The sequence below is a fragment of the Melanostigma gelatinosum genome, assembly GCF_949748355.1.
Source record: "Melanostigma gelatinosum genome assembly, chromosome: 10".
In the NCBI taxonomy this organism is placed as follows: domain Eukaryota; kingdom Metazoa; phylum Chordata; class Actinopteri; order Perciformes; family Zoarcidae; genus Melanostigma; species Melanostigma gelatinosum.
This window is the reverse complement of record NC_136643.1, coordinates 26519450-26534613: the sequence shown is the minus strand read 5'-3', so window position 1 is coordinate 26534613 and position 15164 is coordinate 26519450. Positions and strand designations below refer to the sequence as shown.

At 46.0% G+C, this 15164-nt stretch overlaps 1 protein-coding gene across 1 annotated transcript; it reads left to right on the top strand.

Moving 5' to 3' along the window:
* Positions 1-7165: 7165 nt before the first annotated feature.
* On the top strand, positions 7166-10863 carry eaf2 (ELL associated factor 2). The gene is made up of 6 exons (XM_079277499.1): positions 7166-7320; positions 7868-7962; positions 8091-8227; positions 8903-9075; positions 9436-9693; positions 9983-10863. The coding sequence occupies exons 1-6, from the start codon at positions 7218-7220 to the stop codon at positions 10024-10026; spliced, it is 810 nt and encodes a 269-aa protein (XP_079133625.1). The 5' UTR covers positions 7166-7217; the 3' UTR covers positions 10027-10863.
* The last annotated feature ends 4301 nt before the right edge of the window (positions 10864-15164 follow it).

The window sequence follows — 15164 nt, the reverse complement described above, 5'->3', positions numbered from 1 at the left end:
GATGAAGGCCACGTTACACATGACTGAGATAGTAAAACACTCCTCGTGTAAACTGTGAGACGTGTTTACCGACAAACAGAGACGATGAGTTAAAGAGCTTCAATGAGCAGCTTTACAGCCTCGAATCTAGTCTAGACGTTGATCTGCTCTATTCATCCATTCCTTCTATTGTGTTTCCTTAGAAGAGGAACATGTGAAATCAACGTAGTTATATCTAACCAGAGGTTACTCCTCAGTGTTCATGTTTTCATACAAAGGTCCAGATTAACATCAACATAATCATTCCACCATCAATACATATAATGCTGAGACATTCCACACTGATTAAATCTCAGCTCAACATAATAGAAAGTCTGAGTTTGTTTCTGAGCTGCTGAACGTGAGAGACAGACAGTTGCTCACTCTTTACCCGTCTCACTCTTTACCCGTCGCACTCTTTACCCGTCTCACTCTTTACCAGTCGCACACTTTACCCGTCGCACTCTTACCCGTCGCACTCTTTACCCGTCGCACTCTTACCCGTCTCACTCTTTACCAGTCGCACTCTTTACCCGTCTCACTCTTTACCCGTCGCACTCTTTACCCGTCGCACTCTTTACCCGTCGCACTCTTTACCCGTCGCACTCTTTACCCGTCTCACTCTTACCCGTCGCACTCTTTACCAGTCGCACTCTTTACCAGTCGCACTCTTTACCCGTCGCACTCTTTACCCGTCGCACTCTTTACCCGTCTCACTCTTTACCCGTCGCACTCTTTACCCGTCGCACTCTTTACCCGTCGCACTCTTTACCCGTCGCACTCTTTACCCGTCGCACTCTTTACCCGTCGCACTCTTTACCCGTCTCACTCTTTACCCGTCGCATTCTTTACCCGTCTCACTCTTACCCGTCGCACTCTTTACCCGTCGCACTCTTTACCCGTCTCACTCTTTACCCGTCGCACTCTTTACCCGTCGCACTCTTTACCCGTCTCACTCTTACCCGTCGCACTCTTTACCAGTCGCACTCTTTACCAGTCGCACTCTTTACCCGTCTCACTCTTTACCCGTCGCACTCTTTACCCGTCTCACTCTTACCCGTCGCACTCTTTACCAGTCGCACTCTTTACCCGTCTCACTCGTTACCCGTCTCACTCTTTACCCGTCTCACTGTTTACCCGTCTCACTCTTTACCCGTCTGACTGACAGCATGGATGCTCAGCGCTCTTATTAGCATTTCAGGCGTGACCTTCCTGCTCTCCAGTGGGCGTCTCGTCTTCTTCACTCCAGCAGAGACACGATGAGACGCTGTGTTTGTGTTTGATGCAGACTGTGAGCGTCTTCATGCAGCCGATAATTAACAGTTTCACCTCCAGCAGCTGCAGCGCTTTAACAACGACGCAGTTTATCGCTTCCACAGCTGCCTGATTATTAATTACTCTGCTGGTAATTACAGGTTGTCCATAATTGGGATTGGGACCGTCATCTACCCACAATGCTCTTTGTTGATGGTTTGTTTGTAAAAAGGGGGGGCGGGGCACTCACACACAGCCGAGGACAAAGAGGGTTCAATGTAAGAGGTTGGATGCTGATTCGCTGCTTTGAACCAGAACAGTGAAGTCAGTGCTTCATGTGTTAAAGCTGCATTCTCTCTAGTGTCCACCAGGGGGCGACTCCTCTGGTTGTATAGAAGTCTATAGAAAATGACTCTACTTCTCTCTTGATTTATTACCTCAGTAAACATTGTAAACATGAGTTTATGTCTCAATCTCTAGTTTCAAGTCTTCTTCAATACAGCATGATGTTCATTTAGTACATTATGGTCCATTTAGAGTCACACAGACCATAAAGCAGGGGATGCTTTAGGGCGGGGCTACACGCTGATTGACAGGTCGACACCAGAGACGTATACGGCGTCTCTACGTCACTCCTCAGTCCATATATGATCACTTCCTGTTCACTGGTTGTAAAACAACAAGATGGTGACGACCAAAACGCCAAACTGTAGGCTTCAAATCGTCCTTATTTTCAGTCTATGACTGAAACGCACTCCCATCACCCTCATCATCTTCATCACCCTCATCATCTTCATCACCCTCATCATCTTCATCACCCTCATCATCATCATCACCCTCATCATCATCATCATCATCATCATCACCCTCATCATCATCATCATCACCCTCATCATCTTCATCACCCTCATCATCTTCATCACCCTCATCATCTTCATCACCCTCATCATCATCATCATCACCCTCATCATCATCATCACCCTCATCATCTTCATCACCATCATCATCATCATCATCATCACCCTCATCATCTTCATCACCCTCAGCATCTTCATCATCATCACCCTCATCATCATCATCTTCATCATCATCATCACCACCCTCTTCTTCATCATCATCTTCATCACCCTCATCATCTTCATCACCCTCATCATCTTCATCACCCTCATCATCATCACCCTCATCATCATCATCATCAACCTCATCTTCATCATCATCACCCTCATCATCATCACCCTCATCATCTTCATCACCCTCATCATCATCATCACCCTCATCATCATCATCACCATCATCTTCACCTGAATGAGCCTTTAATGAGCAGCTGTGAGCAGCTGAGCAGACGTCTCTGGCTTTAATCGGAGGCCTTGACTGAGGCGGCGTTCCTCAGGGCTCAGAAGGCGGAGTGCCTGTTCTCTACATTCTTCTTCTGCAGAAAACATTCATTTTCCTGCACGTGAACAAAAAGCTGCAGCTTGAGAAGTCTGAGGTAAAACCCGATTCAAGCCGGGACGAGGTTTGAACCCCGAGGAGGACTCGAGTCACGACTGGACCGGTTGTTCTGGAGGTACACCGTGTGTGGCTGAACGCGTCACTCATCACCTTCATCCACCGTCTTATCATGAGGAAGACCATGAGGAGGTCTCCAGTCTGACACAGAACTCAAGGTCTACTCATTAGCTCTTCACAGTCTTCCTCCACCGATGGACTTTTTACTGACGTCACCAAAGTTCCATATTTACAGAAGATCGTGTTCGGTACATGAATCGTGTCTTTTCAAAATAAACTTCAGAGTTAACAGGAAATGTTTTTGCTCGTTTTAAAGAAGCTCAAGATGCAATAAAACAAAGAGTTTGTGTTTCATGATCACTTCGTGGGACGGTATGAGGGAAGTCGACTCATTGATTTCATCAACAGAAGTGTAAAAGTTCTGAACAAAGAATAACACAAAACCTTCTCTACAAATATTGTGTTTATATGTGTTCATGTGTTCACACGACTAAGCAGCTACAGGTCAAGAAGAAGAGCGTGCAGCCCTGATTCGATGATTCATATCAACACGACCAGCACTTTAATAAATCATGATTTTGAAGTTACGCTGTACTCATAAACAGCTCATAACCTAAACGAGCACAGGAAGTAACAGGAAGTCAATGGACACCAGAACCACCTGACCTCAGTTCAGCAGCACATGAAGATGTCCGTCACATGTTCCCGTCAGAGAGCAGCAGCAGCATCGCCCCGACTCAGCATCTCGTGTCATTCACTCCTGTTTACAGTAGAGGGGTGTGTGTGCGTGCGTGTGTGTGTGTGTGTGCGTGTGTGTGTGCGTGCGTGCGTGTTAAGCTAGCGGGAGGCTGTAGTTTGACCTTTCCATCACATCACCTCGCTGATTGAGTGCCTGTTCAGATCAGATTTTACAACATCGTCCGTCTCGTTCACTTAAAGGTTTGAAAGTTGATTTATTTACGTTATGTCTAAAAAAATCCACATTTATAAAATCATGTAATGAGTCCAGATTCCCAAACACAACATCACATTCCTAAGAAATGTTTGTCCCGAGACCAGGAGACAAACCTCCGGTTCTTTAGAGAAGTCAGAGCTTCATGTGTTAAAGCTGCATTCTCTCTAGTGGCCACCAGGGGGCGACTCCTCTGGTTGTATAGAAGTCTATGAGAAAATGACTCTACTTCTCTCTTGATTTATTACCTCAGTAAACATTGTAAACATGAGTTTATGTCTCAGTCTCTAGTTTAAGTCGATGAATAACAACATGCAGACATGTTTTATGTCTGTTGACATCATGTGTTGGGATAATGCCTCATTTGCATGTTTAAATAACTTGTTAGCATAAAGAGAGTTGTCTTAATGTAGGTTAATGAACTGGGGGAGTGTCATGGTGATGTCACACATAGCCCTGAAAATAACCATGAAATCGTTTGTCCATGAACGCATCACATTCCAGCGTGCTGATTTCAAATAGCAGAGACAAGAGAAGAGGCCTTGGTGTGGAAACAGATGATAATATAACAATCAGACTCCTCTTGATGAAGCATCACTCCACAAGCTTTCCCAGTCACGTGACCCTCTAAACGCTCCAGCTCTGTTTCCATCAACTGTTCATGCTCCTGACGTTTCACCGTTTTCCTGGAAAACAAAGGAGCTGCTCCTGCGAGTAACTCACCGTTTCTACCGGAGATTCATTCACATTATCTGATTTGACACTGGAAGTTCACAGCTTCCGGTCACAGCTCTGGATGCACCTGCCTGCTGCACAACCTGTCAACCCCACAACATGTTGCATTAAAGGACTCCTGGGACTCCAGAGACTCCTCTGAGGAGGCGACTTCATTTACTGACACACAGACACATTCAGGGAAAGCTTGTTTTTGAAGACTTCTTGTCCTAAAGCTGTCCAGGCTGCAGGGACAGAGCTCCAGCTGCAGCGTAGATTCAGGTAAAGACCTTAAAGCCATTTAGTGACGGCGTCAGAAACCAAACGACACATTCAGTCTGACGTCCATCACAAGAGAGTTCATTCATTTGGACAATTTAATCATCATTTATGTCATTTTTAGAAGACTAAAATAACAGATATTGTTACTTTAGTGTACGTGGTTCATTTAATTTCACATGTACATGTGAGACTGGCTGAATAAATGCATTGAGTAGCTGTTCTGGAGCTTTCAATCACACCACATGGTCTTCCTCAGCAGATATGAAACTGAAATAATCTGATTTCCACGTTTTGTCCGTTAAACGTTGAGATTGAAGGTTCAAAATATCTCAAAGCAAGCTCCATAAAAGAGGCGATGCACATATATATATCTACATGCACATATATATGTATATATATATATATATATGTAGATATATATATGATCTTATGATCAATATATCTCAACATGTCTGAGGGTTTATTGGATTATTAATCAGATTTGAAGACATTTCTTCATGTTCACTTTACAGTGTGATGAGCATGTTTGTCCTTAAACAGAATAAAACCAACAATAACTCATAAAGAGCCTCCAATGAGATAAAAACCTTAATATCTGCAGCTTCTGCTCCACGCGCTCACATAAAGAGAGATGATTTTAAACCGCGGCTGCTTCAGGTGCTTCGTAAAGCAGAGAACTGCCTCCGTGAAGCAGGTGCATCGCTCTCTGTGTCTTTTTTAATAATTATAATAAATATCATGCGTGTCATTCTGCTACTCACTCAGAGTCACTTTCAGGACGCTTCGCCCTCCATCAGCCCGTCAGAGAGGAGGATCTCTCGGTGGATCCGGATCCAGGTCCTCACCGCTCCTCTTTATTCTCGAGACCTGATGATGATCCTCAGACCGGGATCTGACCCCCCACAGACCGGACCGTGATGGATGGTCCTCCGGTTACTCTCCGCTCTTCCCTCGTGCAGGTCTGAGGGTTTTGTGTGTTATTACCGGAGGATCCCGGTTAACGACCTCGTTCCTTTGCGGGGTTCTCCTTGGGAACTGTGCTGCCTTCACGTGCTGCTCGGAAATTCAACACTCCTAGTTTTACGTTTGGAAAATGTCTTCCACGTTGTGGTCTGGTTACATCTTGTTTATGTGATGACGTTTGATTAGTAACTAATACACAAAAAGATTAATCTCAAGATCGCGATGAGCAGATACAGAGTCATACATTCAATACAATAACTTACAATCTAAATAAAAGAATCAACATCAATCATAAAATAATTCATATCCAGTAAGAAGAGTGTTCTCGAAAAAAGCTAATTTCCAAATAACATCTGAGGAACAGAAACGTGTTTATTAAATGTGTGATTAGTTTATGAGGAGGTGTAATATATATATGTTTTCATATATTATTGATATTAATATTAATGATAATAATAATAATAACAGTAACTTTATTTACAAAGCACTCTTCAAACAGAGTTCACAAACTGCTCTGACAGACAAAGCAAAAAATAAATAAACAAAATGTAATTCTTATATTTCCGACAGCCATTGAAGGCAGCACTAACCACAGCACCATCGCTCCCACTCTGCTCCTGATTGGCTCAGATTAAAGACCCCCCCCCCCCCCCCCCCCCCAAAGAGCCCGGATCATGGTGGATCATCAATATATATATTGATATATATATATATATATATGTATATGTATTGATATATGTATATAGAATAGTTTATTTATACCATGATGTTTAACGATAATATGTTATGTAGAAATAAGACTTTACATGTGAAACTGATCAGATGTGAATATTCTACTCTTCTATAATTATTCATATTCTCTTAAGGATGAGAGGTTTGCTGTTTCTTTATTGACTTTCACAATAGAAATAAATGATAATGTTAAAAACACTTGAAAAATAAAAGTAGGTTTTCAATTTATTTTTAAGGCAAATGGAAACAGAAAAAAAGAGATACATTTATTTTAATAATCAATTTAAATTTACATTTAAAACATTTAAATAAATACATGTATTATTTAAATGTATTCTTTTGTATTATTTGAATAATACATTTATTATTATTATTATTATTATTTCTCAGTGAGTAAGTCTGAGTGTCATTAGATGTTTAAATCAAAAAATAATAATAAAACATATTAAGGTAACACCTACAAAAGAGCATTATATGAAATATAATCTATGAAACAAAACATTCACCAGCAAATAGTGCGACAGTAAAACATGAATAGATGTATTTTCTCTGAATAAATATTGATAGTTATTTCTGGTTTTATTAGATAAAACGAATACTAAAAACATGACAGTTCACTTGTAGCTGCTCGTCATCACAAACTCCTTGATTGACAGACGTTGAACCAATCAAAGAAGTGGATACACCGCTTGACCAATCATAACGAAGAGGAGGCGGGACTAGAGCGCTGCCGTACATGGACGTCGGATAAAGAAGAAGAAGCAGAAAGTTTACAGCTCATGAAACTCTCAGGATGAACGGAACGACGTATTCAAACTTTGATAACCAGGAGCACGTCTTGAAGTTAGGAGAGACGTTTGAGAAACACCCTAAAAGCGGCTACCACACGGTGCGATGTAAGTTCCGGGGTTTTCAATCTATGGGCTTTTTTTTACAGTAGCTAACAGTAGCATTAGCATTAGCTACTGTTAGCATGCTGCCGGTTAGCTATGTAGTTAGCTTTGTCGCTAAAACAGCCGAAGGCAGCTGTTTTCGACGTGTAGCCCGGTTTACGTTAGCCGCGTTGACGTCGTTGGACCGTTTTCTGTCCTGCTGCTGTTGGTGTGTTTTAATATCATTCATTCATTCATTCATTTGTATTCATTCATTTATATTCATTCATTTATATTCATATCTATCTATCTCTATCTCTATCTAGAGATATATCTCTCTCTCTCTCTCTCTCTCTCTCTCTCTCTCTCTCTCTCTCTCTCTCTCTATATATATATATATATATATATATATATATATATATATATATATATATATATATATATATATATATATATATATATATATATATACACACACACACACACAAATTCAGCAACGTACTTTAAATATTGAGTATATAATTTATATTTAAATGTGTATAATATTTACTGACGCTTTGTTTGGTGACAGATGACTTCAAACCGGCCTCCATCGATACGACGTGTGAAGGAGAGCTGGAGGTGGGAAAAGGAGAACAAGTCACCATCACGCTGCCCAACCTGGAGGTCTGTGACGCTCAGTCTCTGACGTTAAACTTCCTTTGTGTTCAGGGACGAAGATCCCGATGATGACGCATTAATAACGTGTGTGTGTGCGTGTGCGTATGCGTGTGCGTGTGTGTGTGTGTTTTTAGGGTTCGAGTGCTCCGGTGACCGTCTTCAAAGGGTCCAAGAGGCCGTACATGAAGGAGTGCATCCTCATCGTGAACCACGACACCGGAGAGTACAGACTGGAGAAACTCAACAGCAACATCGCTGTGAAGAAGACCAGGTGGGTTCTCTGTGGTTCTGCTCCATGTTCCTGGTAGAACAGGTGGGTTCTGCGTGGTTCTGCTCCATGTTCCTGGTAGAACAGGTGGGTTCTCTGTGGTTCTGCTCCATGTTCCTGGTAGAACAGGTGGGTTCTGCGTGGTTCTGCTCCATGTTCCTGGTAGAACAGGTGGGTTCTGCGTGGTTCTGCTCCATGTTCCTGGTAGAACAGGTGGGTTCTCTGTGGTTCTGCTCCATGTTCCTGGTAGAACAGGTGGGTTCTCTGTGGTTCTGCTCCATGTTCCTGGTAGAACAGGTGGGTTCTGCGTGGTTCTGCTCCATGTTCCTGGTAGAACAGGTGGGTTCTGCGTGGTTCTGCTCCATGTTCCTGGTAGAACAGGTGGGTTCTGCGTGGTTCTGCTCCATGTTCCTGGTAGAACAGGTGGGTTCTGCGTGGTTCTGCTCCATGTTCCTGGTAGAACAGGTGGGTTCTGTGTGGTTCTGCTCCATGTTCCTGGTAGAACAGGTGGGTTCTGTGTGGTTCTGCTCCATGTTCCTGGTAGAACAGGTGGGTTCTGCGTGGGTCTGCTCCATGTTCCTGGTAGAACAGGTGGGTTCTGCGTGGTTCCTGTGTGGAGGAGTTTAACACTCACAGGGACGCGCTGTGCTCGGCGGCTGTGTGTTGATGCGTTCACAGGGCTGAGGGCAGCAGTAAGATCCACTCTCGTCTGGAGCAGCAGACCAGCCGCCTGAGCCAGCAGGTGAAGACGAGCACCACCGGCAGCAGCAAGACCTCCACCAGCTCCAAGAGTCCCCCCCCGAAAGAGAAGACCTTGTCCCCAGCGTCTCCCATGGACGACATCGAGAGAGGTAACCTGGTGTAACATCTTATCCTTATCTTAACTTCATTATGTGGTGGACTTGTACCAGTGAGCTGCATTCTCTCTAGTGACCACCAGGGGGCGACTCCTCTGGTTGTATAGAAGTCTATAGAAAATGACTCTACTTCTCTCTTGATTTATTACCTCAGTAAACATTGTAAACATGAGTTTATGTCTCAATCTCTAGTTTCAAGTCTTCTTCAATACAGCATGATGTTCATTTAGTACATTATGGTCCATTTAGAGTCACACAGACCATAAAGCAGGGGATGCTTTAGGGCGGGGCTACACGCTGATTGACAGGTCTCTACCAGAGACGCCATGCTGAGCGCCTGCTTCCTGTCCACAGAGCTGATGGCGGAGGCTCGGGTCATGGACCAGCTGAGCAGCGGTGACAGCTCCTCCGACTCCAACAGCTCCTCGTCCTCCAGCAGCGACGACAGCAGCAGTGATGATGAAGGTGAACGCACTTCTGCTGCTGCTGCACCGGCACCAGCCAATCACAGCATGCCTATCATCACCAGCAGCACCATCAGCAGCACCATCAGCAGCAGCAGCAGCAGCAGCAGACACCAGGAGAGCGGAGGAGGACTCATGAACACTCTGAGTGAGTATCTCAGTTTGATCATCTTCACAAGTCAAACACGCGTTTGAGGTTCAGAGGACAGAACACACGCTGATCTCTGTCAGGGCTCTTCACTGTGTGTGTGTGTGTGTGTGTGTGTGTGTGTGTGTGTGTGTGTGTGTGTGTGTGTGTGTGTGTGTGTGTGTGTGTGTGTGTGTGTGTGTGTGTGTGTGTGTGTGTGTGTGTGTGTGTGTGTGGAGACGGAGACGGAGACTCTCACTGCATCACTCCAATGACAGGACGACGTTGAGAGAGTCTATTTGTGTTCCAGAGAGCGACCTCCAGCTCAGCGAGTCCGGCAGTGAGAGTGACTGAACCATCAGCAGGTCTCTGAGGACCCGGGTCCAGACCCGTAAACCTGCTGCTTCTCCAACAACGAGCTGCACCCTCAGTGCCAGTTCTCCACCACTAAAGGCCGACGCTCGTCTGTGGTTTCAACCCACCAATCGGAGGCGAGCGCTCATGAAGCCTCGACGGATGTTTGTGTTTCAGCTTTTGCAAAATGTAGGAAGTTCAGTTCCGTTGTGCCTTTAATCGCTTCAGCTCCACCTCTTCTTCAGGAGCAGCTCATCTCAGTCTTGCCTTTACGTTGTGGTGGAGTCAGCTGCTGAGCCTTCTTCACCTCAAGCTGCAGGAACACAAACGTTCTGCTCTCATCAACACGTTCATCAACTCACCCAAGTCCCAGATCATCACTCATCATCGTGTAAACTGGAGAAGCTCCACGCTGTCCTCCAGCTGCTGGATGACTTCATCTGTAGACAATAAACTCTTTTAGTTGTATTCAATGTTTGCATGTGTTCCTACAGTAATGTTCTCCTGTGGATGTTATATTTATGTTTCACCTCTTTACCTTCATGATGGTGAACTGAAGCTGTTCTCTCTCATCTCGAGAAACACACCAGCCTCCTTATGAACGGGTTCAACCTCTCAGAGCACAGGGGCTGCTGCTCCATCTCTCACTGCGTTTAATGAGACGAGAGATCCACCGACGTGTTTAATGAGACCAGAGATCCACCGACGCGTTTAATGAGACGAGAGATCCACCGACGCGTTTAATGAGACGAGAGATCCACAGACGCGTTTAACGAGACCAGAGATCCACAGACGCGTTTAACGAGACCAGAGATCCACCGACGTGTTTAATGAGACGAGAGATCCACCGACGTGTTTAATGAGACGAGAGATCCACCGACGCGTTTAATGAGACCAGAGATCCACAGACGCGTTTAATGAGACGAGAGATCCACCGACGCGTTTAACGAGACGAGAGATCCACCGACGCGTTTAATGAGACCAGAGATCCACCGACGCGTTTAACGAGACCAGAGATCCACAGACGTGTTTAATGAGACCAGAGATCCACCGACGCGTTTAATGAGACCAGAGATCCACCGACGCGTTTAATGAGACCAGAGATCCACCGACGCGTTTAACGAGACCAGAGATCCACCGACGTGTTTAATGAGACGAGAGATCCACCGACGCGTTTAACGAGACCAGAGATCCACCGACGTGTTTAATGAGACCAGAGATCCACCGACGCGTTTAACGAGACCAGAGATCCACCGACGTGTTTAATGAGACCAGAGATCCACCGACGCGTTTAACGAGACCAGAGATCCACCGACGCGTTTAATGAGACCAGAGATCCACAGACGCGTTTAATGAGACGAGAGATCCACCGACGCGTTTAACGAGACGAGAGATCCACCGACGCGTTTAATGAGACCAGAGATCCACCGACGCGTTTAACGAGACCAGAGATCCACAGACGCGTTTAATGAGACGAGAGATCCACAGACGTGTTTAATGAGACCAGAGATCCACCGACGCGTTTAATGAGACGAGAGATCCACCGACGCGTTTAATGAGACCAGAGATCCACCGACGCGTTTAATGAGACCAGAGATCCACCGACGCGTTTAATGAGACCAGAGATCCACCGACGCGTTTAATGAGACCAGAGATCCACCGACGCGTTTAACGAGACCAGAGATCCACCGACGTGTTTAATGAGACGAGAGATCCACCGACGCGTTTAATGAGACCAGAGATCCACCGACGCGTTTAACGAGACCAGAGATCCACCGACGTGTTTAATGAGACGAGAGATCCACCGACGCGTTTAACGAGACCAGAGATCCACCGACGCGTTTAACGAGACGAGAGATCCACCGACGTGTTTAATGAGACGAGAGATCCACCGACGTGTTTAATGAGACGAGAGATCCACCGACGTGTTTAACGAGACCAGAGATCCACCGACGTGTTTAATGAGACGAGAGATCCACCGACGCGTTTAACGAGACGAGAGATCCACCGACGTGTTTAATGAGACGAGAGATCCACCGACGCGTTTAACGAGACCAGAGATCCACCGACGCGTTTAACGAGACCAGAGATCCACCGCCGCGTTTAACGAGACGAGAGATCCACCGACGCGTTTAACGAGACGAGAGATCCACCGACGCGTTTAACGAGACGAGAGATCCACCGACGCGTTTAACGAGACCAGAGATCCACCGACGCGTTTAACGAGACGAGAGATCCACCGACGCGTTTAACGAGACGAGAGATCCACCGACGCGTTTAACGAGACCAGAGATCCACCGACGCGTTTAACGAGACGAGAGATCCACCGACGCGTTTAACGAGACGAGAGATCCACCGACGCGTTTAACGAGACGAGAGATCCACCGACGCGTTTAATGAGACGAGAGATCCACCGACGCGTTTAATGAGACGAGAGATCCACCGACGCGTTTAATGAGACGAGAGATCCACCGACGCGTTTAATGAGACGAGAGATCCACCGACGTGTTTAACGAGACGAGAGATCCACCGCCGTGTTTAACGAGACGAGAGATCCACCGACGCGTTTAACGAGACCAGAGATCCACCGACGCGTTTAACGAGACGAGAGATCCACCGACGCGTTTAACGAGACCAGAGATCCACCGCCGCGTTTAATGAGACCAGAGATCCACGACGCGTTTAACGAGACCAGAGATCCACGACGCGTTTAACGAGACGAGAGATCCACGACGCGTTTAACGAGACGAGAGATCCACGACGCGTTTAACGAGACGAGAGATCCACGACGCGTTTAACGAGACGAGAGATCCACCGACGCGTTTAACGAGACGAGAGATCCACCGACGCGTTTAACGAGACGAGAGATCCACCGACGCGTTTAACGAGACGAGAGATCCACCGACGCGTTTAACGAGACGAGAGATCCACCGACGCGTTTAACGAGACGAGAGATCCACGACGCGTTTAACGAGACGAGAGATCCACGACGCGTTTAACGAGACGAGAGATCCACGACGCGTTTAACGAGACGAGAGATCCACGACGCGTTTAACGAGACGAGAGATCCACGACGCGTTTAACGAGACGAGAGATCCACGACGCGTTTAACGAGGCGAGAGATCCACCGACGCGTTTAACGAGGCGAGAGATCCACCGACGCGTTTAACGAGACCAGAGATCCACCGACGCGTTTAACGAGACCAGAGATCCACCGACGCGTTTAACGAGACCAGAGATCCACCGACGCGTTTAACGAGACCAGAGATCCACCGACGCGTTTAACGAGGCGAGAGATCCACCGACGCGTTTAACGAGGCGAGAGATCCACCGACGCGTTTAACGAGGCGAGAGATCCACCGACGCGTTTAACGAGACGAGAGATCCACCGACGCGTTTAACGAGACGAGAGATCCACCGACGCGTTTAACGAGACCAGAGATCCACCGACGCGTTTAACGAGACCAGAGATCCACCGACGCGTTTAACGAGACCAGAGATCCACCGACGCGTTTAACGAGACCAGAGATCCACCGACGCGTTTAACGAGACGAGAGATCCACCGACGCGTTTAATGAGACCAGAGATCCACCGACGCGTTTAATGAGACCAGAGATCCACCGACGCGTTTAACGAGACCAGAGATCCACCGACGCGTTTAATGAGACCAGAGATCCACCGACGCGTTTAACGAGGCGAGAGATCCACCGACGCGTTTAATGAGACCAGAGATCCACTGACGTGTTTAACGAGACCAGAGATCCACCGACGCGTTTAATGAGACCAGAGATCCACTGACGTGTTTAATGAGACCAGAGATCCACCGACGCGTTTAACGAGACCAGAGATCCACCGACGCGTTTAATGAGACCAGAGATCCACTGACGTGTTTAATGAGACCAGAGATCCACCGACGCGTTTAACGAGACCAGAGATCCACCGACGCGTTTAATGAGACCAGAGATCCACTGACGTGTTTAATGAGACCAGAGATCCACCGACGCGTTTAACGAGACCAGAGATCCACTGACGTGTTTAATGAGACCAGAGATCCACCGACGCGTTTAACGAGACCAGAGATCCACTGACGCGTTTAATGAGACCAGAGATCCACTGACGCGTTTAATGAGACCAGAGATCCACTGACGTCTCACAGCAGCTCATGACGGTAAAGAGCTGAACACACACTCGCTGTGGAGCCTCGTGCAGCAGGACCGCTGCTTACGCGCCACATTCATTCGTAAGAAGTCAAACTTTATTTGGTGTTGTGTTTGAGTGAAGAAGAGCTCTGTAGCTTTAAACCTGCAATACTTGAATCTAATTATTTATATTTGGAAATATACTCCACCAACGGTGAACTGCTTAATATATTTTTAATATATATTCATAGTCAAAGTAATTGGAAGTGCAAGTTTGTGTGAAGTGAAACCAGCGTGATGCGCTGATCTACTTCCTGTTTAGCGTCACGAGACGTTTGAGCCTCGAGGACGACGGTCGACTCGGTTTAACGAAAAATCAAGATTTTAATAGTTTATTTGTGCTGTTGCATGGTTTAGTCTGAGCGCACAGTTCATTCAGATCAAAGTCTTGTGAGTCCCGGTGAAGAGAAGCTCCTCTGACGTCTCATCGTTCTGGAGCCGGAGGGATTCATATCCGGAGGGAAACTAACTTCAAGAACAAGTCCAAGTCCGTTTGATTTTCTTCTGCAGTTTGCTGATGACGTGATGATTGAAGTCGTTCCTTATTGATGAACCTAAATCTGATGATGTCATCCACTGCAGAAATATAACAGGTCCGTTGAGATGAAGTCTGCTTTCTGGCTGTTTTTATAATCCATAGCAGGAAGAAATGTGTTCTACTGTTCCAGGTTTAAAGATGTAATTCAGCATTAATTCACAGTTAAATTAAAAGAGGAAACGAGTCAACGACTTGTGTCAACAGTACAATCATAAAGTATGACCGCATCACATGTTCACCTCTTAATAAAAGTCTTTTTATTGCTCTTCACTCGGCTTCTAACACCATCACTCAACTCATGACATGTGCTCGTGCTGCAGTTATTCTGGTCATGATCAGTAACCTGTTACAATGTGTCAGTTAAACAACAGCAGAGTTTATGACTCAGCAGCCAATCAGAA